The sequence below is a fragment of the Equus przewalskii genome, chromosome 23 (assembly GCF_037783145.1).
Source record: "Equus przewalskii isolate Varuska chromosome 23, EquPr2, whole genome shotgun sequence".
Classification (NCBI taxonomy): Eukaryota; Metazoa; Chordata; class Mammalia; order Perissodactyla; family Equidae; genus Equus; species Equus przewalskii.
In genome coordinates this window covers 8,567,866-8,590,133 of record NC_091853.1, presented here as the reverse complement: position 1 = coordinate 8,590,133, position 22,268 = coordinate 8,567,866, and the positions used below count along the sequence as shown (strand labels likewise).

At 42.0% G+C, this 22,268-nt stretch overlaps 2 protein-coding genes across 9 annotated transcripts in view; one reads left to right on the top strand and one right to left on the bottom strand.

The window, feature by feature from the left end:
• The first annotated feature begins 407 nt into the window (after nucleotides 1-407).
• Nucleotides 408-10,818, top strand: SERPINC1 (serpin family C member 1). Of its 2 annotated transcripts, none has more exons than XM_008511222.2 (7): nucleotides 408-680; nucleotides 2,722-3,091; nucleotides 3,408-3,623; nucleotides 4,498-4,635; nucleotides 6,353-6,743; nucleotides 7,953-8,017; nucleotides 10,563-10,818. In XM_008511222.2, the coding sequence occupies exons 1-7, from the start codon at nucleotides 640-642 to the stop codon at nucleotides 10,731-10,733; spliced, it is 1,392 nt and encodes a 463-aa protein (XP_008509444.2). In that variant the 5' UTR covers nucleotides 408-639; the 3' UTR covers nucleotides 10,734-10,818. The 2 variants fall into 2 exon arrangements, with proteins under 2 accessions (XP_008509444.2, XP_070447013.1); XM_070590912.1 differs by having other exon boundaries at nucleotides 430-680; nucleotides 6,353-6,894.
• Nucleotides 7,772-22,268, bottom strand: part of ZBTB37 (zinc finger and BTB domain containing 37) — a 30,673-nt gene continuing 16,176 nt past the window's right edge. For 3 of the 7 annotated variants that reach the window (XR_011531959.1, XR_011531956.1, XR_011531960.1), the window contains exons 6-7: nucleotides 17,310-17,552; nucleotides 7,772-8,179 (exon numbers count right to left, since the gene is read on the bottom strand). The gene's annotated coding sequence lies outside the window, so the exon portion shown is untranslated. Of the gene's footprint in view, nucleotides 8,180-11,101; nucleotides 17,553-22,268 lie in introns of those variants that run through there. The other 4 variants (XR_011531954.1, XR_011531957.1, XR_011531955.1 and 1 more) reach the window with 2 other exon arrangements.

Here is a 22,268-nt window from a genome sequence, read left to right as displayed (position 1 = left end):
CAGGAGGACCACTGTGTGTCCTGGTCTGGGTCACGGACACGTTGGCTCTTAGAAGTCTGAAGGCAGCAACTTGTTTCAGAATATTCCTCTTCTCCCCTCTCTGATTAGATATTCTGGACTCTCTTCCTCTCTCTTTCCCTAAAGAAAGCTGTGAAAGAGAGGGTATTTCACTGAGCAGGTAGAAGGCTAGAAGTTTCTGGACATTCAACGTGGCTAGTTATAGTCATCTATTTTCTATCTCTTGGTTTGGTTCAACAGGAAAAAACTCCTGCAGACAAAGTCTTAGTCAGGCATTTTCTGACCAAGTTTGAATCTGTGAACATGTTCTCGTTTTCCTTTTCTGTAAAGATGAAGAAGAGAGCAGGGCAGTATGGGTAAGAAAGGTGGGCCTTGCGTTCCCTGGACCTGACTGAACTTTAAAACTTCTCTACTAATTAAACAACACTGGGCTCTACACTTTGCTTAACCCTGGGAGCTGGTCATCAGCCTTTGACCTCAGTCCTTCCCTCCTCACCAGCTCCCTCCCCAACCCCAGCCTCTGGAACCTCAGTCAGATTTAGAGGAAAGAACCAGTTTTCAGAGAGATTGCCTCACACCACACCATCTCCACTCACCCAGCCCTGTGGAAGATTAGCCACCATGTTTTCCAGTGGGATAGAAACTGTAGCTGCTGCAAAAAGGTAAGAGGGGTGAGATTTCCCTTTGCATGCCCTCACCGGGTTTTCTGACCTCTGAATGACACTTGAGGATGACCTTGACACCTTCGAGAAGACCAGCCCCTCTCTCTGGTAGTTACAATCAAAGACTTCTTTGGAAGACGTCATTCCAGGGGCCCTCCCTCCCACCCTCCTCTTGGGCTAAGGCCTTCCCTAAGCCACACCTTGGGTTCTTAGCTCAAGAAACAAAGGGGATGTCTTCCCTTGTGTGAAGACGCTGTGCCAGTGCCAGCCCTCACAGCAGCCAGGAGACACTCTAAGGGGAATCCCTGGGCCTGCCATACATCTGAAATGAGGGCAAATTTAATCTGTGAGGACCTCCTAACTCCCTTTTTCCTTCTCCTTCCGCTTGGTTGCCTTCCCCCATCCCGCCCAAGATCTCGGTGACATTTGACTAAAGGATTGCAGCCCTATTTCCTTTCCTCACAGTGAGATTCCCTCCTCCTGCGACACCACACGCTTCCCCTTCTTGATCTGGGCTATTACAGGAAGCTAGAAGTGAGGCTATGGCTCAATCATCTTGGGGTTTTTTGTGCTTAACAGAGCTCCCAGGGCCCTCTCAGCCTCCACTTGTTTTTCTTAAGGTAGCTCAGGGACAAAATGGGTATCAGAAGGCCAGCAAGATGGGGAGATGAACATCAAGGTACTGTCTGTCTGCGTCTTCACCCTGCCTTCCATACCTCCCTCAGTGCCTCCCTCAGTGCCTCCACTCGGTGCCTCTGCTCTTTAAGGGGCTCAGATCACGCATGAAGTCAAGCACCCTCAGCTGTCCCCAGCTTCCAGCCAGCCCCGCACGTGCTCAGCAGACCGCCTCAGCAAATCCTTTCTGCACTGCATGCCTGTCTTTTTCTGCCAGGGGAAGATTGAGAAGACTCAGTACCCACATCCAGACTCCCTTCTCTAGACCCACGGACCCCAAGTCAGCCAGAAGGAGCCCCTGGCCCACCTTGTCTTGTCTACAAAAATATTACAAGAGAGTTTATCTCTTGGTTTGCTTAATTGGGTCTCAATTCTCATAATATGCTAATCTCTTTTTTTTGAAAGTGAGATTAGTTTCATTTAACTTTAGTGAACCCATGTGGGAATGTATTAAAATTTCCAGGCAACAGACAATGATGAGTGCCTGAACTAAGGCAGTGCGAGCAGGGGAACAGAATTGATTGAATCTAGGGTCTGACTAAATGTGGAGGGTGAAAGGCAAGAAGCCAGAGTGGCCCCCAGATTTCTGGACTGGCTGACAGGGCTCATGAAGGGCCTGTTTGCTGAGTTGGAGGACACAGAAGGAGAAGTGAGCATGTGGGTGAGAGTTACGAGTTCAGTCTTGTGGTATTTCACTACGGAATCTGCAGGACATCCAGGTGGAATTGTCCAGCAAACAACTGGTCTGGAGCTCAGTGGAAGGGTTAGGGCTGGAGCTAGAGATTTGGGTTTCCAGCACATGGTAATGCCTTTGCCCCACTCACTCCTTCTTACCCCACTTGTATTACTGTAATCTCTCTGCCGCATCAATCAAAATCTCTAATCCTTTACCAGGATTAAATTCCTGGTAAGTTTGGATTAAAGTCCAGGTTAAATTCCATCCGTCTTTGAGGTCTCCCCCACACAGCTTCTGTAGATGGCTCCTCCTACTGCCCTAACTCTTCACTGGGCACTAAGGTTCCTGGCCTATTTTTCTCCCCTGCGAGTCCCATCTCACCAAGTGGAAGCTCTGCATTCTTTCTCCCAGTATGGAGCCTTGGGCACACGATACTTCTAATAAGCATCAGTTGCTTCAATAGGTGACTCTCATTTCAACATGACTAGGTCCAGGCAAATGGAAACTTCCACTTGCAAGGAGTCTAGGACTGGACTTGTCCTGGGCGCTTGTACTTTTCAAAGGTTTTGGCCCTCCTGCTGGTTACCCCAGGTGGGCTGGAATCCTATGCTTACTGGGACAAGTCTGTGGTGGGCAGTGGGGATAGGAAGTCTCCTAGTCTAGCTAAACTCAGCTTTCTGTCCCCCATAGGAGGGTATGTCTTCTCTCCTTGCTGCTCTTCGGCCTCTGGGGCTGTGTGACCTGTCACTGGAGCCCTGTGGAGGACATCTGCACAGCCAAGCCTCGGGACATTCCTGTGAATCCTATGTGCATATACCGGTCCCCAGAGAAGAAGGCAACTGAGGATGAGGGCTCTGAGCAGAAGATCCCTGAGGCCACCAACCGGCGGGTCTGGGAACTGTCCAAGGCCAATTCCCGCTTTGCCACTGCCTTCTATCAGCACCTGGCAGACTTCAAGAATGACAGCGACAACATTTTCCTGTCACCCCTGAGTATCTCCACAGCTTTTGCTATGACCAAGCTGGGTGCCTGTGACAACACCCTCAAGGAGCTGATGGAGGTACAGCCTAAAGCCCTTCTGCCCAGGCTTGTTGCTGGGATCCCCAAGAAAATATCTGTGTATGGGTGAAGAGCCCTTCAGAGACTTTTGGTGGTATCCCAGTCTCTTTGTGTTTCTTTTTCCCTTTCTCCTTCCTACTCTTCTTTTTTCATTTAGAAAACATGAGCTGAGAATTTATGCTGTGCCAGGCATAGGGCTTGAAGGAGCTCACAACTGAGGTGGCTGTTAGTCAGGGGTTGACCGGCATTGTGCTCACCACCCATGTTAGCTAGGTGGCCTCACCGGACCCACTACCATTTTCTTTTGTTCTCCACAGGTTTTTAAGTTTGATACTATCTCCGAGAAAACATCTGATCAGATCCACTTTTTCTTTGCCAAATTGAACTGCCGACTCTATCGAAAAGCCAATAAATCCTCCGAGTTGGTATCCGCCAATCGCCTTTTTGGAGAGAAATCCCTTACCTTCAATGAGACCTACCAAGACATCAGTGAGGTGGTCTATGGAGCCAAGCTCAAGCCCCTGGACTTCAAGGTGAGTTGCAGATGTCACCCCTGACCTCAGAGTTCTTCCTCTCTACTGAGACTGAGGAGATGGAGAAGCGGGATCCAAATTAACACTCCTCTGCTAGTTGAAGGCAGGCGGAGGGAGTGACTATGAGTCAGAACCCCTGGAATACTTATTCTTGCTTGAAACTGAGAAATCAATGGTATCTACGGCTTGTAGTGGTTGCTCTGAAAAAGCTGTATAAATAATAAATTCTTCATTTCATCCATCAAGTTAAAATATATACCAAAACATATTCTGGAGATTCCAATCCTACAAGATTTCCTATTAATTTAATTTTTAAAAATTACCATGGTCAAATAAAATTGGTGTATGGTGCATGTTATAGTCTCCTCTTGGAGAACCGTGAAGCAGATGAGCCTATTAAGTGTTAAGAGAAGTCCTGCAACAAAGAAGTCTATTATTGCCTTTGTATTGTCATCATTTCTCACATTTTTTTGATCACATGGGTATCCCTCCTGCCATGCCACACTCCCTTGCCCCCCAATCACTCATTAGCTTCCCATAGAACATGTTTTGGAAACCTGAAGTCTTGTGAGTTCAGGTTTCCAAAGTCAGAGAAGATAATATTTTGTTTTCTTTTTCCATGACTGTTTTCTCCTTTACTGTTCCTTTATTTCTTCCTATTTCTCTTTTTTTCTGTTAATATTTATTAACTGTATGGAAGATTCGTGGTGCTATACTATATATGTGAGGTTTCCCCAATCTGGGTTAGAGAGAGGGCTTAACTAGATGGTAGAAAAGGACAGAGGGATGATGAACAAAATAAAATGCTACACGGGGACATGGAGAAACTGATTGAACAGCACAGGTGGGTAGGCTTGTTTCCTGTCTCCCTCAGGAAAATGCGGAGCAGTCCAGAGCGACCATCAACCAGTGGATATCCAATAAGACTGAAGGACGTATCACTGACGTCATTCCCCATGGAGCCATCAATGAGCTCACTGTTCTGGTGCTGGTCAACACCATTTACTTCAAGGTACTCAAAATGGCCCTGGAGAGACCCCAGGGATGACCTCTTGCCCTCTAGCTCACCCTCTTGCACACCAGTGGGCATGTGTAGGTAGATCCTTTCTGAGAAGTGGTACATGAATGGTCTGGGCAGAAATACAAATTTGCTGAGACTCTAGAACCATGTCTAGGGCTATGGCTGCCGGGCTGAGCTCCAGGGGGGCCTGGTAGTATCTCTGGGCCCAATGCCCACACTCACAAATCCAGCATGCCAAGCAGAAAGGCATGCATGGTGACAAATTCTCATATATATGTGATAATTTCTGCTGCCCACTTAACTCCATTTTGAAATCTGGGACAAAGTGACAGAGTCTATCGATAATCTTAAATGATGAGATTTTCGCCATCATCTAGCTCCTACAGTGACTCAAATTTCCCCTTGCCTGAAGCTTCTGAACCTCCAGGTGCCAGACTAACCGCAAACTTTGTGGAGGCCTGTGATTTGATCATGCAGATGGCCTTATCTTTCTCAGAGAGTCAAGAGTTCTAAAGACCGTTCCAACTCGATTACATTCAGGAAGGAGGATGAAGGAGAGGGTACTGGGAATAAACATATCACTGATACTCAGGAGGGCCACCAATTTAAGGCAGGTAGAATTGTGGCAGATTTGCCCATCCTGGGTCACGCTCCATATGCATCCTTCCCCGCCACAGGGCCCAGAGGTTTAGCCAGTCACTGCTATTGCCAACCACTCTGTCACTCGGGGGTTCTCTCTCCCAAGACTGGAGTAGGTTGCGTTTCCATAGTGTGTATTGCCCTTTATGGTTCATGGAAAAATTTTCCAATTCACTAGCCGTCTTGATCCTCATAACATCACAAGTGAGACCTTGGGCCGCTCAGACAGATTATTTAGTTTAAGTCTTGACTCTTCCGTTTCTGACTGTGTGAACTCAGGCTAGTTACCTAAGACCTTTCTCTGCCCCGATTTCTGTATCTGTAAAATGGTAATAATGATACACCTCCCTTTCAGGGTTATGGAGGGGACTGAATAAGATAATGCATGTCAAATGCTTAGAGTGGTTTCTGGCACACAGTCAGCATCCTACAAATATTAGTGATCACCAGCTCCTAATTGTATAGATGAAGAACCACCACTCAAAGAGTTAAATGACTTGTCTCAAAATCAAAGAGCCAGAAGATGACAAGGAATGGTTATTACAACTCAGAAATGTCAAAGGAGTGTCTTTTATCCCCTCCCTCTTTGAACAGGAAGTTGGCCAGGACTCCCCCTCTGCCTGGTGGTACTCCCAGATGACCCCCTGGGTTATTGCCTGTGTCTAGCCTTTATTCATCAGGGGCAAAGCACAGCATTTTGGAGGATGCCCTTTGAGAAAGAGGCTGGTGGGAGGCAGAAAGCCTAAACTGAAGAAGAGTCTTGTGAAGAAGCCAGTGGGTTGTTCTTGGTTATAGTTCTTATTTTTCTCATTATAAAAGCAAGTAAATTTTCAGCAAATGCTGAAAATCTGGGAAATACAGAAAAGTTCACAGAAAAAAAATCATTCATAATTCCATCATCTGACACATTGTTAACCTTTTCATGCATATCTCTCTATTCTTTTTTCCTAATAATTATACTTACATATTAATGTAATAAAATAATGTGAGTATTTCCCATGTCAAAATTCTCCTACGATGTTTTTGGTCCTCTTGCTTTATGATTCTCCCACCTGGCATCTTCTTCCAGGGCCTGTGGAAGTCAAAGTTCAGCCCTGAGAACACAAGGAAGGAACCTTTCTACAAGGCTGATGGACAGTCATGTCTAGCATCCATGATGTACCAGGAAGGCAAGTTCCACTATCGGCGTGTGGCAGAAGGCACCCAGGTGATTGAGTTGCCCTTCAAGGGTGATGACATCACCATGGTACTCATCCTGCCCAAGCCTGAGAAGAGCTTGGCCAAGGTGGAGCAGCAACTCACCCCAGAAGTGCTTCAGGAGTGGCTGGATGAGCTGACAGAGACGCTGCTGGTGGTCCACATGCCCCGCTTCCGCATTGAGGACAGCTTCAGTGTGAAGGAGCATCTGCAAGACATGGGCCTTGTGGACCTATTCAACCCTGAAAAGTCCAAGCTTCCAGGTTCGTGTTGGAAAGGCTTTCCTCCTCTCTCTGCTGGTCTGACCAAAGGTGGAAGAGTTGGAGAAAGAGTAAAAAAGAGCAATGAGGGGCTGACCCGGTGGCCCTGTGTTCTCTGCTTCTGTGGCCCCGGGTTCACTGGTTCAAATCTCAGGTATGGACCTACGCACCACTTATCAAGCCATGCTGTGGCAGGCGTCCCACATATGAAATAGAGAAAGATGGGCACAGATGTTAGCTCAGGGCCAGTCTTCCTCAACAAAAAGAGGAGGATTGGTGGTGTATGTTAGCTCAGGGCTAATCTTCCTCAAAAAAATAAATAAATAAAATAACGTAAAATAAAATGAAACGTTAAAAAAAAGAAAAGAGCAACGAGTCAGGACATCTAGATTCTAATCCCAGTTCTACTGCTAACTCAGGGAAATCCCTTTCCCTCTCAACGTCTTAGTTTTCTCTTCTGTAAAAGGGGGAGTTTGCTTTTGGATCTCCATGGGTCCAGTTGGCACTGGAACCCTTTAAGTCTGTAACTGACAGAGGAGATGGGACCACATAGAGAAGAACTTGAAAAGACATCAAAATTCAGAGCAAAGAGACAGATATGATTAAGAACTGGGACATCTAGGACCCACAAACTAGGCATAGCTGACATTTAATAGGCTTTCACCTGATATTCCAAATGGCTTGTGTGTTTTCCTTAAAGTCACTAGCACAGACACAGCCAATTTTTCCCAGTCACGGTACTCCAGCAATGGTGTTCACTTGGTGTGGTTCCTCCAAGCCTCCACCTTTTAAAAATCTTAATTAAAGTATCTCTGTTTTTAAAAAGACATTTATAATGTTAGGTAATTTGAATTATCTTTAAATGGGCTATCTTTAAATTAGGTCTGAAAACCAATCCCTCTCTTAAAAATGTTGCCAAACTGGAAAGAAAGACATTCCTGCTAAATAGAGTGAGTTTTTCTTTAAGAAGACTGCCCCTCTACTCCCAACCAAGAGCTGAAGCATGATATTAAAGTCACATGAGCCAGGCGGAATAAGCCCAAAGTACTTTATTATTTTTAACATGTATTTATTTTGGGAGTATTATTAGGTGAGGGTTGAGGATTTCTTCTTATCTTTTAAAAAAGCTCCTTAATTCAAAGTGAATTCCTTTCTGTGGGTTAGAGCCAATTTTCTCCTATTTCACAGAGCCTTCTTGGGTCTTCCTTCTAGGTATTGTTGCAGAAGGCCGGAGCGACCTGTACGTCTCAGATGCATTCCATAAGGCATTTCTCGAGGTGAGTACACCTCCCTTGGCTCTCTCTTCTTATGCTGCTTTTTTATTCCCATGCTGCTTTATTATTTAGTACATCCATATCTCATGTGATCTGTAACTTTGGAGTTCTTGCTCCACTGGCTCTTATGGTATAGATAACCAATGCATGAACAGCAGAAGACAACTGTGGAAAAAGACATATTTCAGCATCTGTCAAACCCCAAATCTGTAGCCCCTCCTCCATGAGGATTGCTGCAATACAGCCCTGCTCTGAAGGGCTCATGGTCTAATTGTCCCACCCTCCCCCCCGCCACCTCTCCTGAAGCAGGTCAAGCAGGAACAACGTTAAGGAGAGAGTGACACAGGAAAATGAGCCAGCAAAGGCCACTGAGAAGGAATTCAGAGGAGGAGAACCAGGAGAGTATGAGCTCCTGGAAACCAGGGAGGAGCTTTAAGAAAATGGAAAGCATCTAGTAACAAGATTGACAAGTGATCATAGGTTACCTTTCCCTGAGGAATCTGGACAGAATAGTGGAGTCATATGCCTAACTGTAGTGGTTGAAGAGCAAAGGGAAGGTAAGGAGGGGCAGCTGGTGAGTGTGGATCATGTCCTAAAGTGTGTTCCAGAGAACTAGGTCTCTAGACTACACTGCAGATTACAAAACGGTGGGCGGTTAAATAAATGTATATCCTTTTCTTGGGAAATTAACAAGAATTAATACACACTGGCTTGTTGAAGTCTGAGAAGTTCCACAGTGAAGAAAACAGTTCAATATTGCTTACCCTGGCGTTGCTCCAACTAAGGTGCCCAGGGAACGCTTTCCTAGTGTAATAGCTGTGTAAAGCCTGGAGAACTTCTGGTTCTCAAACAAATACTGAATAGGGACCAATAGCATTAGTTATCTGGGGAGCTTGACTTTTGGAGAGTCCAGGATGGGGCCTAAGAATCTGTGTATTTATGAAGCTCCTCAAGGTACTTTCATGCACAATCAGGCTTGGGAACCACTTGTGTAGACTACTCTTTGGAGGAACCAGGCTGTGAGGGAAATGAGATGGGCCAAAGTCAGAGAAGGTCACAGGATTGAGGAAATTGCAAAGAAAGTAGGTTGTGGTTGAAGAGGAAGGTTTCAGAGCATGGTGCCAGTAAATATAGCTGCAGAGTCCAAGCTCAGTGGAAATATGTAGTTCTGCGGCAAGTGGAGGGATCAAGGGACAGGAGGAAGTCTGACTAATAGTAATGGGAGTGAAAAAATGCGACAGCTTGAAAAACAGAAGGTTATAGTCTGAGAGAGGATAATGTAATCATATTTTAAATGGTAGATTAGTTCTGAGAGATGGCAAGTTCAAAGTGTAGCCATGGGACTGGTTTGCTTAAGCAGAGCGAAAGTAATGCTCACTGGGTTTGATGAGATGAAAGAAATGGGAGGTTAGAGTATTGCATGAGTCTCCTACCAAGGAATTTTAATTGTCTAGGTCAAATGATAGCAGGAGTTAGGGTGGACAGAAAACCTACGAGCTAGGCGCCCAAATCCTTGATGAGGGGATATAATCCTTAGGACAATAGATGTCAGTGACCTGTAAGACAACAGCAAGAGTAGAGGGATGTATCTTACAGATATTGAGGTCAGAACAAGGCATTTTACATGAGGACTGAATGAATGATTTTGGAAGTAAAAACAACACAACTGACACCTTCTCAATATACAGGACCCCAACTAACTGTAGATCTCATGGGAGGTCACTAAAAACCAGAAATCTGATTTGAATAAAAGGATCTTGGTCTTACAAAAACTCCAGTCTGCTCCTAAATTTACTTCTAGAATGATCATGAAATAGTATGAGGAGATGGGGCTTGGGTGGTGGAGGTAAGGAAGAAGGGAGGGAGAGAACATCACCAACCAGCTCCACAAAGCTCAGGGATCTGAAGTGCTTTCAGTAACAGGCAGGCACAGAGTCTTAGTGATATTCTGGGGCTCCAAGGAAGACTTTCTGAAGGTTTTTCCCTCTAGACCTATGGCAGTTCTGCTTATCAGCAAGTTCGAATACCATTATTTCAGTCTATTACTCCAAGAAATACTCATCTCATCCAGCCAGAGTACCCTCCTGTTTTCATAGGCCTATGTCCTCAGTGGCTGCTTGACATAGTTACATATGGGATCTTGATGCTCCAAGAGTGAAACTCTCTTAACTATAGAGCTCTGATCTTGAGTCAAAAATCTCTTTTAGCATCTCGTACAAAATAATCCTCTTGTAATACCACGTACAATAATGCCAGCCAGAAATGCGACAACCTTGTGTACATCCAGATTTCTGAGTTCAGGGGTTATCTGAATGGAACCCTAGCACTTATTATCCAGCACAAGGCTTGGAAGAACACAAGTGCTTACATCGATATTCAAAGAATGAGTAAAAGTAAGGTTATGGACAGAACCCGACCTGACCCAATGTCCTTTCTATTGGATAACAAATAGCATTTTGAGGAATTGCTGTGTCCATGGATGATTTACCTGCCTATAATGAACTGCAGAGTAGTTAATGTAGCAGTTTCTTTCCTATTTGACCCACAGGTAAATGAGGAAGGCAGTGAAGCTGCAGCAAGTACCGCCGTTGTGATCGCTGGCCGTTCGCTGAACCCCAACAGAGTGACCTTCAAGGCCAACAGGCCCTTCCTGGTTCTTATAAGGGAAGTTGCTCTGAACACTATTATCTTCATGGGCAGAGTAGCCAACCCCTGCTAAACACTAAAGTGTTCCTATTCTTTGCACCTCTTCCTATTTTGGTTTGTGAACAGAAGCAAAAATAAATACTACGCCCATCTCACAATTATGAATGGACTTTGCCATCTGAAATGAAGACAAGGAAAGGAGAAACAGATAGAGACGCTATTGGGCATTTGGTAAAATGATGCTTTCAATTGTTCTCTACCAGTGAACATATCTGGGTCAAGAAAGTGAAGAAGGAGCTAGGTCACTGCTCCATCTTGAAAGATGGTAGGCATCCTGAAAGGGCAAAGGGAGCTTGAAATCTTGGTATTCTCATCATAGCAAAACAATCCAAAAATTTAAAACAAAGTAACCTCTATAGAGAAAAGACAGAGATTCAAATCTGAGTATTAAACCATTTAATTCTCAAACCACTCACATGCATAATGTTCTTTTACACAGTGTTAAAATAAAGAGGAAAATGTTTTTTTATACAAACAGAATTTCAAGTATACATTAATAGACTTTTCAGATTACCAACCAAGTTGCTAAGATTTCATTCACATTGTTCTTAAAGCTGTTCAATGAGAAAGCTTTTGCTAAACTGCTTTAAATATGTTTATATAAACCCCTATCTTCACTCTTTCTCTGTATCTCCCTCCCCCAGCCCGCCTCTGCCCACCCTCCTGCCCTACCCCTCCCGCGACACGACAGGGCTCTGGGGCTCTAGGAGACATGCAACCCCACCAAGGACTATTGGCTTTGTCATCAGGGAAGGACAGAACCTACAGGAGGAGAGACTGAGGACACCTGTCAAACGGAGGGAGAGAACAAATCTGATACTTAGAAATGACACAAATCAGGATACCTTATAGCCTTTGTGTTTTCACTTGACTTCTTAATAAAAAAAAAATCTCTGCCTGCCACAAAACCACCCAGAAGTTTCTGACAATTTGGTAGCTGAGAAAATAACTAAATGTTGGGTATTTTCTCCAGTGAAACTTCTAAAATTAGGGTAGGCATTTTTAACTTTTTCATTTTGGTTGTTTCTTTTTCCCTTTGGCAGGGGGTGGGGCAGCTTAAAAGCGGATGTTATTATTTGTGTGTTTACTTTAAGGAATTTGGTTAATTTCATAGGGCCTGGCAAGAGTTCTCCCTCCTCAACTCTCCTCCTGAAGCAATCTGGCTTCAGGGCCAGGAACAGCCACTCTCCTTAGGAATTAAAGTGCATTTTTTCAGGATAAGGGGGTGGGGGGAAGTGTGGTTTACACTTACATGATAATGATTAAAAGAGGGTGGGGTGAGAGAAAATGCTATTCCTATATATAGGTATTTATAATTAAGGTCATAATAAAAACAGATATTCTCTAAGGAAATAAGATGCACAAACCCAGTCCAGCATCCTCAGAGGTGCCAGGGCGCTAGCCTGGTTCACTGACTTCTGAGGCATCTTTACTAATGGAGCAATTGCTTCAGACGAAAGACACAAACCTCAAATGTTAGTTTTTTCAAAGGGAAAAAACAGACCGGTAGTTACAGTTAAAAACTCTATCTCATTCCCTTTCAGGGATAACAACATTTTAGAAATTGATTGTCTGTTTTAACATGAATCCTTGATTAACAAGTTGTGAAAAAATGTTAGCTAAGTTTGTTGCTTACAAATATTATGGTAGCTTTTAAAAACTCAGGAAGAGGGGGCATAGTTGATCGCTGCTCTCGATCAGTATCAGCTGAGGGGAAGTGAAATTTTCCTATAATCTCTTTATTCGATAGCTACCACCAGAATCTTATTTTCTGACTGTTTTCCTTTAAATGCTTTACTATTTCTTGGGGGACAAACCCAAGAGTTTTCCAAAGAGAAGTAAATGCTACATTATTAGCTGTACAGAGAAGTGATGGGCTCAAGATGAAAAGGGGGGAATTGTCCTGGATTCTGGCCTCTGAGTCCAGTGTGATCTACTTTTCACAGTGACCAGTGGGAAGGCACAGTGCCAGGGACAAGTGGATGGGAGACAGCTGTCACCCACCTTATAAGCACCATAGAGAACAGGTGGACAGATTTCCTTCAGATTGTGTCCATCTGAAGGAAACCGAATTTCGGCTACATTGACTTTTCCATCTTTGAACCCTCAGTCTTCTCTTCTCTCAGAGGCAGAGCATGAGTGGGGCCCACCTGGAAATTCTGAGGAGCTAGGAAATCTAAGTGCTCTTCCAATGTACTTCTCCCTTTACTCACTTACACTGACATGCCAAAAATGGAAAGTTCTGATTTTAAGATTTCTTAATGGAGAAGCCATTGGTTCCTGACTGAACTGGCAGATCTATTTAAGTTCTGCCCTTAGATCACAAAATAATGCCATGGGCTAAGACTGTGAACACAGACCATAGCAGATGAAAAGTTAATAGATCAAGACAAAACACATGTCTTCTGCCGATAGTCTGGGAATGATTTTCTTTTGTTAAGAGTACGGGGATGGGGCAGGGTGGTGAAACGCTAGTCAGACAAGCATTTGTTTAGCGCTTTCAGAAAGGATTTCTTAGAGATTTAGGAGGAATCACCAGCCAATCTAGTAGGGCAGAAGAACTTGACAGAAAGTCACAGTCCTGATGGAGAAATCCTGAAAGGGAATTTGTTTCATTCCTTGCTTAAAGCACGAGTTTACATGCTTATTTTTTACCATTACTTTCCCATCCTCCTCTTCTACTCTCCCCCCTAAAATCTTAAAATCCAGTGCGGTACAATTTGCATAAAGTTCAACAAAGTTCACAGTACTCTACAATGTTCTTCAGTATGAAAAGTCTAGGGCTACTCTCTGGATGCATACAAGTCCCACAGGCTACTGCTTTTCTATTTCACTCCATATCAGGAAGCCTTTGCAAATTTTCTAAGGCATAGGAGACATTTTTTCTAACTGGCATTGCTGTATTTACATGCTAAGCAAACATCCAGGCCTTAATATTATTCTAATGAAATTTCATAGCCTGATGCTAATTTAGACCTCTGCACTAACCAATCTTTCCTTCCACCCACTTTTTCTTCTTGAACACACCACCTATTTGAAATTTAAATTACCCATTATTTGTAGGCAATATATGAATGAAAATTTCTACGGTGCCCAGAATTCTCTCAGAAGAGAGATTACTATATTTGAACTTGCTCTTAAACACGATTTCTTTCATGAATTAAAAATCACTTGGTAGCTAGTTAGTTTGAACAGTGGCTCTCACTCTTTGAGGGTACTCAAATTAGTTTTCCCCTCCCTACTACCATGTGTGAGGTTCCACGGGTGGGAAGCATGAAAGATATGGAACCTCATTTGGGAATTATTGGGTTAGGTCTTTGACATCCTGGAACAAAGATGCTAAAATGACGCATTTCACATTTCACATAAAATTCAGAACTATTTAAGCCTTAGCTAGTGCATTTCATTCACAAGAAACAAGGAAAAGTGAAAGTCACTTTACACTGAAATCCCACTTAGAAGACAGGCTAATAGACAAATAACCCAATGTGTCACCATCACCCCAGGAAGGATCTGTCTTTTTCTCCATTACCTTTAACAGTGCTACCTGTTTATCTTACGAATAGGCGGCTTGGGCTTGGCTCTTTTAATAAGTTCAAATGCTCTATTGTAGCTGGAAGAGTTGAGAAATCTCCTCAAATCACATATGCAAAGGAAAGAGGATTCTAGAGACCAGACTTTCAAAATCTGTTTTGCTTACTTACGCAAACTTTCTATTTGGTATAGAGAAGAAAATGGATGGATGGCAACATCTCTCTCCAGAATTACTCTGAGGACAAATGGATGATCCATTTTACCACCTGAGCCCTGGCCAGCTGTAAGCTTTAAACTCAGAGCCATGCCTGGCATACTATATCTTATGACAAGAAGAACCAGACTGAGGTTATTCTGCCAAAGACCACTCAGGATTATCTAGACAGTGATTCTCAACCTTGGCTGTCCATTAGAATCATCTGGGGAGCTTTGAAAGCCCAGGTGACGCAGCAGACCAATTAAAGGTGAACGTCTGGAGGAGGCCCCAAGCATCAGTAATTTTTGAAATGCCCCAGGTGATTCTAATGTGCAGCCAAAATGGAGAACTACAGGCCCAGGTCAATGGGCTCTGAAGAGAAAGCATTAATGCCAATGTTCACCTAAGCAGAGGGAAGAAAGACTCCACGCTTGCTCCCAGATTCATAGATTTAACATGCCTCAAAGAAATCACCTAGGCATTCCTCACTTTCTTTGCTTATTTTTAAAGAAATCACTTTGGCAGTAATAGGCTGCACTGCCAACAGTAACTTACTGATTTAGGTAAGACTGCTCCTTAAGTGTGTGTTACAGCAAAACAGCTGGGGACAGGTCTAGAACAAGACTCTGGGCACAAACAAAAGATGAGCCAGAGGGAAGAATATTCCTAAGCAGGAGTTAATTCCTGAGTCTAGGATACTAGCATGGCTTGTAGGCTGACAATTATTCTACAGTTAGGAAAAAAATAGCTGTGGTGAATAGATTCACATGACTTGACTTCCTCATCTCCCTACAGGGTTCATACTGTACTCGGGCAGAGGTTACCACCATCAGTTGTCACCTACGAGTAATGCTTGTCTCATTATTTGGAATTTCACACTGTCTGTATGATAAATGCCCTACCCAATCACCAGAAAAGTAAATACTTATCAGCTAGTACCTAAAACACAGATGCCAAACCTCTAAAAATCTGAAAATGGATGGCTCTCTTATTTTCACTCCTAACCAGAGAATCCCTGTTGACATTACAACCAGCCAGTGCATTAGGAGAAACAGGTGCAAAGCATTCTGCGCTATTTATTAAAGGGCCACTAGTCCTTCTTCAGCTGTAACAAATGTTCAAAAGGTAGGTAACCTGATTGGCTCAGTGTAGTAGTGTCCCAAAGAACAAGTTAGGTGAGCGCTACAACTGGATTTAAAAATTAGGTGGTCTGTTTGCTGGCATTTTACTACTGAATGGAATTTCCTGACCCTTACATTAAAGCAAGGCCATCTTGACTATTTTACCAGTATCGGCATTAAAAACAGGAATCTCTCTCTTTGGAGTGACTACCAGCAAAACAAGTCATCCAAAAATCCATGTCATGCATACCTCCATGTTAAGGTATTGGCAGAAGGCTCATTATCAGGAAAATATGGTTAATATTCCAGTCCCCCAAAAGTGGACTGCAAATGGCAATTGAAAAAAAAACCTCAGGATTCAAATAAATGTTTCACATCATTAAAAGGAATTGGGTGCATCTTTAAAAACAACAGAAAGACTCCATTTCCACTGGCTACTCTTGCCAAACAGAAGCCAGTGGATAAAAGCACTAAACCCAAGTGTTCAGATGTTGTTTGATTTGGGCAACAAAACCAAACATTAACATCTGAACATGACAAGGAGAACTGAGATACTGCAGCCTCTGTATTTTGCGCCTGGTTTTCCTTTGCTTGCTACAGAAAGCTACACTCTTTCTTCAGCCAAGGGCTCAGAGGTAGAGGAGCTGAAGCGAGTACAAAAAAGAATGGGGTGGACAGTGGCTGGGGAATCCAGCCTCCTGCCCAAAAGGCTACAGGGCAATCTTGGAATATGCTCAGTCTTTAATGGGAGGTAGAATATTCTATATTGACTTATCTGCCTTCATCAGACACCTTTTTCTCACATACACACATAAAGCCACATACACAGAGCTGGCAACTCATATTGCAACTTGCAGCAAGAGCACGCCTATCCCAACAGCTCCTTGCAATCTAAATTTTATCTATACCCCAGCTCATCTCAGGTAGATGCAAGCCAAATCTGTTATTCTGAGGTTCCTCCTTTCACCAGGCTTTTAAACATATATACCTACATCTTTGTCTCTAAAGAACAGCTGCACTAAGTGGGTGCAATGTATTATAACATCTTTATAAATAGAAAGTGCAAGAAATTATTTTCTTAGCTGAAATATAAACAAAGCAACAAAAAGCTCTCATAGCCTACCATGCCAGGAATTTGATTTTTAGAATCAATGATATAGCTGACAAAATGCTTCTAGTGCTACCAACGTCATAGTGGATGAGTAAATATATTTATAAACATACATTTATGAAAAAGATATTAAGAAAATAGCTAAACTTCCCACAAAAGTTATTTGCATGAACTATCTTTAGTATACCACTCTGTGTTCAATGCACATGCATATACAATTAAATTATATTAGTGTTATTTTTATTGGGCCAGTTTTCCAAAAAGAAAGCAGGCTCACTTTTTAAAACTTCAAGTTAAATGATTTAAAATATTTTTGGTAAAAACATTAGAAATACCATATAAATTCTCACTATCTCTGCTACCTGACTGACAGCCATTCTAGAGGTGGACTTCAGTCACATTTTTAGTGACCCCTGTTTGAGCATCTTGGCTTCCAGAGGAAACACATTTTAAGCTTTGTTCCCTGTGTGGTAATTCTGTTTTTGCAGTGGTTCTTAAAGAACCACTATAGTTAGGATTCTATTACTTTATAGGAAACTCAGTAGGTCATCTTCAAATATGTCATAAACATCTGCTTTAAGATGTGGCTTAAATCAGAAACCTAAACCTTAAGGAATTTCTACTCACTCAGGTTGTTGTGATTGGCCTGAAATAGTTTAGACTTGTGATGCTGAAAAGAACATTTTGTCAATCGACAGGTTCTCTTTCTCCTGACTTCTTCTCTTTTCCAATTCAAGACCACAGTACTGCGGCCTGCCCCATGGCCGAGTGGTTAAATTTCTGCTCACTCCACTTCGGCAGCCCGGGGTTCACGGGCTCAGATCCCAGGTGTGGACCTACTCCATTCATCAGCCATGATGTGGAGGTATCCTACATACAAAGTAGAGGAAGAGTGCACAGATATTAGCTCAGGGCTAATCTTCTTCAAGCAAAAAAAAGAGGAGGATCGGCAATGGATGTTAGCTCAGGGTGAATCTTCCTCTCTCTCTCTCTCTCTCTCTCTCTGTCACTCACACACACACACACAAAGGACCACAGTACTTAACTTTCATGCAACCACCAAATGATTTCAAATTTCAGAGTCACAGAATCTAGAGGAGGGCCCAAAGGGCTATAAAATACATGACAAGTGACATTTCTGTAGATCAGTATAAGATTTCTCATTCCCTCGGAATACATTTTCAAAGGCTTTGTCACAAAGAGCAGACTTTGAGTTACATCAGAATGGAAATGTAGATCAAAAAGAAAATGTTAAGGCTCATTTATTTTTATTCATTAAAATTTGCCCCAATCTTTACTTGATAAAATCTAATTAATCTTGATGCCTCAATGCCTTGGACAGTCCATCTCTGGTTATCCAACTACAACGTCAAAGTCTGCTTTTCCCCTTCCTGGCATTTTGCAGAGCCCTAAATTAAGTCTTCAGCCCTGAGTACCTCTTTTTATTTCCTATATTTGTCAAGTCTTGAGGCCTGACCTAGGAACAGATCTGTTTACAGTATAACTGGAGATGACCAGCAAGAAGGCCTCATAGCTAATTCTCCAGGAATCCACTGCACATGGAACAGACAGATAATCCCAAACTTTTCTTCTCTTAGAAAGATTTTTGATTTGGGGATGATTAGTTTTAGAGAAAATTTTACTTAAAGCCCATATTTCTTCTGAAGGCAGTAATAGTTTAATTACTATAAGCCAGCAGGAGTTTAAAGCATCCTAAATTTGACAAATCTAACTAAAAATCATTACAACTTCAATGATCTGTTATCTTAAATAACAGAGGCTGGTAGCAACTGCTAATTTTAAAGGATTAACAACATATAAAAGTAGGCAATGCTTTTTCCCATGAGAAAGATAATAAAAATAGGATGAACCTATTTGTCTTCTAGCACAAAACTGTGCCAGAGGTATTGTGGTGGCAGTAAAAATGGGACTAGGATATGCAGGCAAAACTTTCAATTATCTCAAAAATATGATCCATCTAGCCACTCAACAGAAACCCCTGTTGAAAGAGATTTAGTAGCCATACAAATTTTTCATACCACAGGAGTTTTCACCTATTTGTAAAGTTAAAATACAGCTGACATCTCTAATCAAGTTCTGCAACAGGAAGCTTTTTACTCCCTCGGGAGTATTTCTGGCTCAGCGTGTACAGTCACCGTGGCTCAAAATGCTCACATTTTTGGAAATGCTCACAACTTGGAACTTGGAACAAAAGAAGAAATGAAAATTTTTCTATAAGAGAAATGAAACTTGGAGGGTGGGTAGCTCATGAAATCTGTTTCAGGTATTGGTCTCATTCTCCTGCTGGTTCCTTTACTCATCTATGGGAGATATAACAAATGGTTTCTATGGCACAATCAACTGACCTAAACGAACGAACACATAAGAATCAAGACAAATCAAAAAACCTAATGCTACCTACAACAGATTAAAGATGGTCCCAAATCCTTGACACACCTTCCATCAGGTGATACGGTGTTTCCTCTCCTCTTGCATCTGGGCTGACCAGTGATTTCTCTGACCAATAGTGTATGGCAGTGACTCTATCATAGGTCTGGGCCTGGCCTTTAATAGGACTGGCACCTTCTGCCTAGTCTCTTGGAGGCCTGAGCTGCCATTTAATGCCTGACTACCCTGATGGAGAGACCACATAAGAGTCCCTGAGACTCCAGAGAGGGAGAAGAAGCCTGCTGAGCCCCGTCTTCTAGTCCTCCCTGCCAAGGTGTCAGGAATGTGGGTAAGGTCGTCTTGGGCACTCCAGACTAGTCCACCCATCTGCTGAATACTACCAGATGACCTGAGTCATCACCACAGGGAGCAAGAGAATTGCCTAGAAGAGCCCTTTCTGAATTTCTGATTCACATCATGAGATATATAAAATAGTTTTTAAGTCACTAAGGTTTAGCGTAGTTTGTTATACAGCAAGACATAACTGGAATGCTCTTTCAACTTTTGCCTTGGTAGTAACTCATTCACTCACTCACAATTAGCCCTACCAAATGGGTGACTCCTCTGAATCACTGGACAATATCCCCAGAAAATATTATTTACCAATCAACATCTGCTCAGAGCACAACAGCATTACCTTTGGAAGAAATCTTCCAATCTCTTATTCTTGAATTAAAAGTTCACTAAAAGCAGTCTTGTTACTGGCTATTGTATATTCCAGTACACCCCAACTCTTTGTAAGTAAACAGAGTCACTATGATGCAGTGGAGACAGTCCGGGCTTTGGAATCAGATTGGTAAATACTGGCTCTGCAATTTATCCACTGTGTAACCTTAGGCTCATCAGTTTCCTCACCTATAAAATGTGTCTAATTACACCTACTAAAGGCAACATAGTCAATTAAGAGGGTCAACTCTAGTGTTAGCCTGCCTGGGTCAGCCTGTGTCTCAATTGCTTCCTCTCTAAAGCGAAGGTAATAACAGGATATAGAGTAAGGGGATTGTCATAAGGATTAGATGAGTTAATCAATGTGAAGCACATAGAACTGGGCCTGGCACACAGTAAGCATTCAAAAAAAGTCGGCTATTTTTAATTCTTCTGTTACTACCTCATAGGATATTGTGAAGATTAACTGATTGAGTCACTAAAGCACTTAATGCTGTCCCCCTTTTTGATCTTTTATCTTTAGAGAAAGCGCAGGCTTTTAAAAAGCATACATCCAGACTCCAATCAAGCGGATTTAGGACTCTCAAGTATAGGAAGCCACACCTAAACTAGGTTTAAAATCAATTTCATTATAGAAATTCCAAGCACATTGTCTAGTACCAAGAAGTACTCAATATTTACTGAGTGGAACAGATTCTCCTGTATACTACCTATCACTTAAGAAAAGTAATTTCATCGACTAGGAAACATTTCCCATGAGATACTTTGACTTTTGGCATTATGGATTAATTCAGATTCTAAGTTTCACAGTATATTAAACTGTGCTGTTGGCCATGTGAAATACTGCACGTACATCTCTCTTAACTGGTTGGTGAATTCTACCCTCCTCAACAGGACTTACGGAGTAGATGTGAAAGAAGTAAGCATTAGAAAAGGTTTTTTTTCCATTAACTGCTTTGCCTTTATAACTTAACTTTGTTGTTTAAAGCTTCCACTATTTGAACTAGTGGGCCTTTCTTAACTGTGTTAAGATGGGAGGTATCTGTTATACAGATAATGGGGAAGATGTGAGATAAATTCATTGTATATGTACCCTCTGTGAAGATAATGTATATTTCAAGTAACATTTGCTTTCTAAGTCACTGCTGTTCCTCACAGCTGAGGGAAAGACCGTCTGCCTACACAACAGAAACAAAACTGGCCAGCCCGTACAGAAGTCTTCCAGGTTTTAACAGCACTGCTCCTATCAATAATTATATCCTTTGGAATGTAACTAAGTAAGGTGTTCAAAGTACTCATCGTATCCAACTTTGGCTTGTCCTGAACAAGAAAACCTACTTATTGCAAGGTAAAAACCCTGGCCCTGGGAAAAGCACCACATAAGAAGACAACGACTGAAAACTGAGAAAAAGACTAGAAATCAAAGAAGGCAAAATATAAGACTGATAATTATCAAAGGAGTCATAATGCTTGGCAAATTCCATTGTTTTTAAGGAATTCATATTTAAATAACATCTATTACCAAGACCTCAAATAGAATTGGATGCAGATGATTCTTTGGGCTACCTAAATCCAATTTCTTTCACAAGTCCTATATCTCAGATTAATCAGAATCCCCAGTTATCATAAAAGCAACATTCCACAATCTCAAGAGCCCACTATTACTCTAAGTCTAAGACAAGGCAGATTTAACCCAGGTGAATATTCTGGAATTTTATTATTATCTAATGCTCTGAGGGTATATTATATAAAACTTACTAATATCCAACTTGGAAAAACACAACTTTAAGAATAAAATGCCTAGTGAAGAGGTGCCCTATAGGAGGCTAGGTTACTCATCCAAACTCTGCAGGTATTGGTAGACTCCCAACAACGAATCAAACTCACTGTATTGCATCAGCATGGCCTAGAACCCTTGTCCAGATAAATACATTTAACTCAGAAGTCCATGTATTGTTTCCATGGGGAGAAATTAAATTCTCTTCTTGCAAGGAATTCTGTTTATCATCCTAATATTTTTCATTTTTTCCACATTTGGCATAAATAAGCTACTTGACCGATAAGAATAAACCTTCACAGCAAACTTATAATGGCCCAATATATATTTAGAGAATTACAGATAGTAACAGAAATTGGAAGATAGGTCTAAGAAGAATTTGAAACCCTAAGATGTTTCATAATGTTTTAAAATATTCATTAAAAAAAAGGGAAGATTTGGCTTTTTACTACTCCACATGGAACAGAATGAGTTTACTTGAGGAAATTAAAATGAAAATTTATAGTACAGGGAAAGAGTAGAGGTTTCTAATCTAGAAAAACAGTACTTTGGATAAGAATCGAACCACTTATTCATAACAGAAATTAATTTTTAATACTAGTGGAAATAAATTCCTTCTTGCCATCATTATGCAGACCAGTTCAAGTTAACTGAGAAGAACAGCAAAACTTAGTTATGAAAACATTTTTTTACAG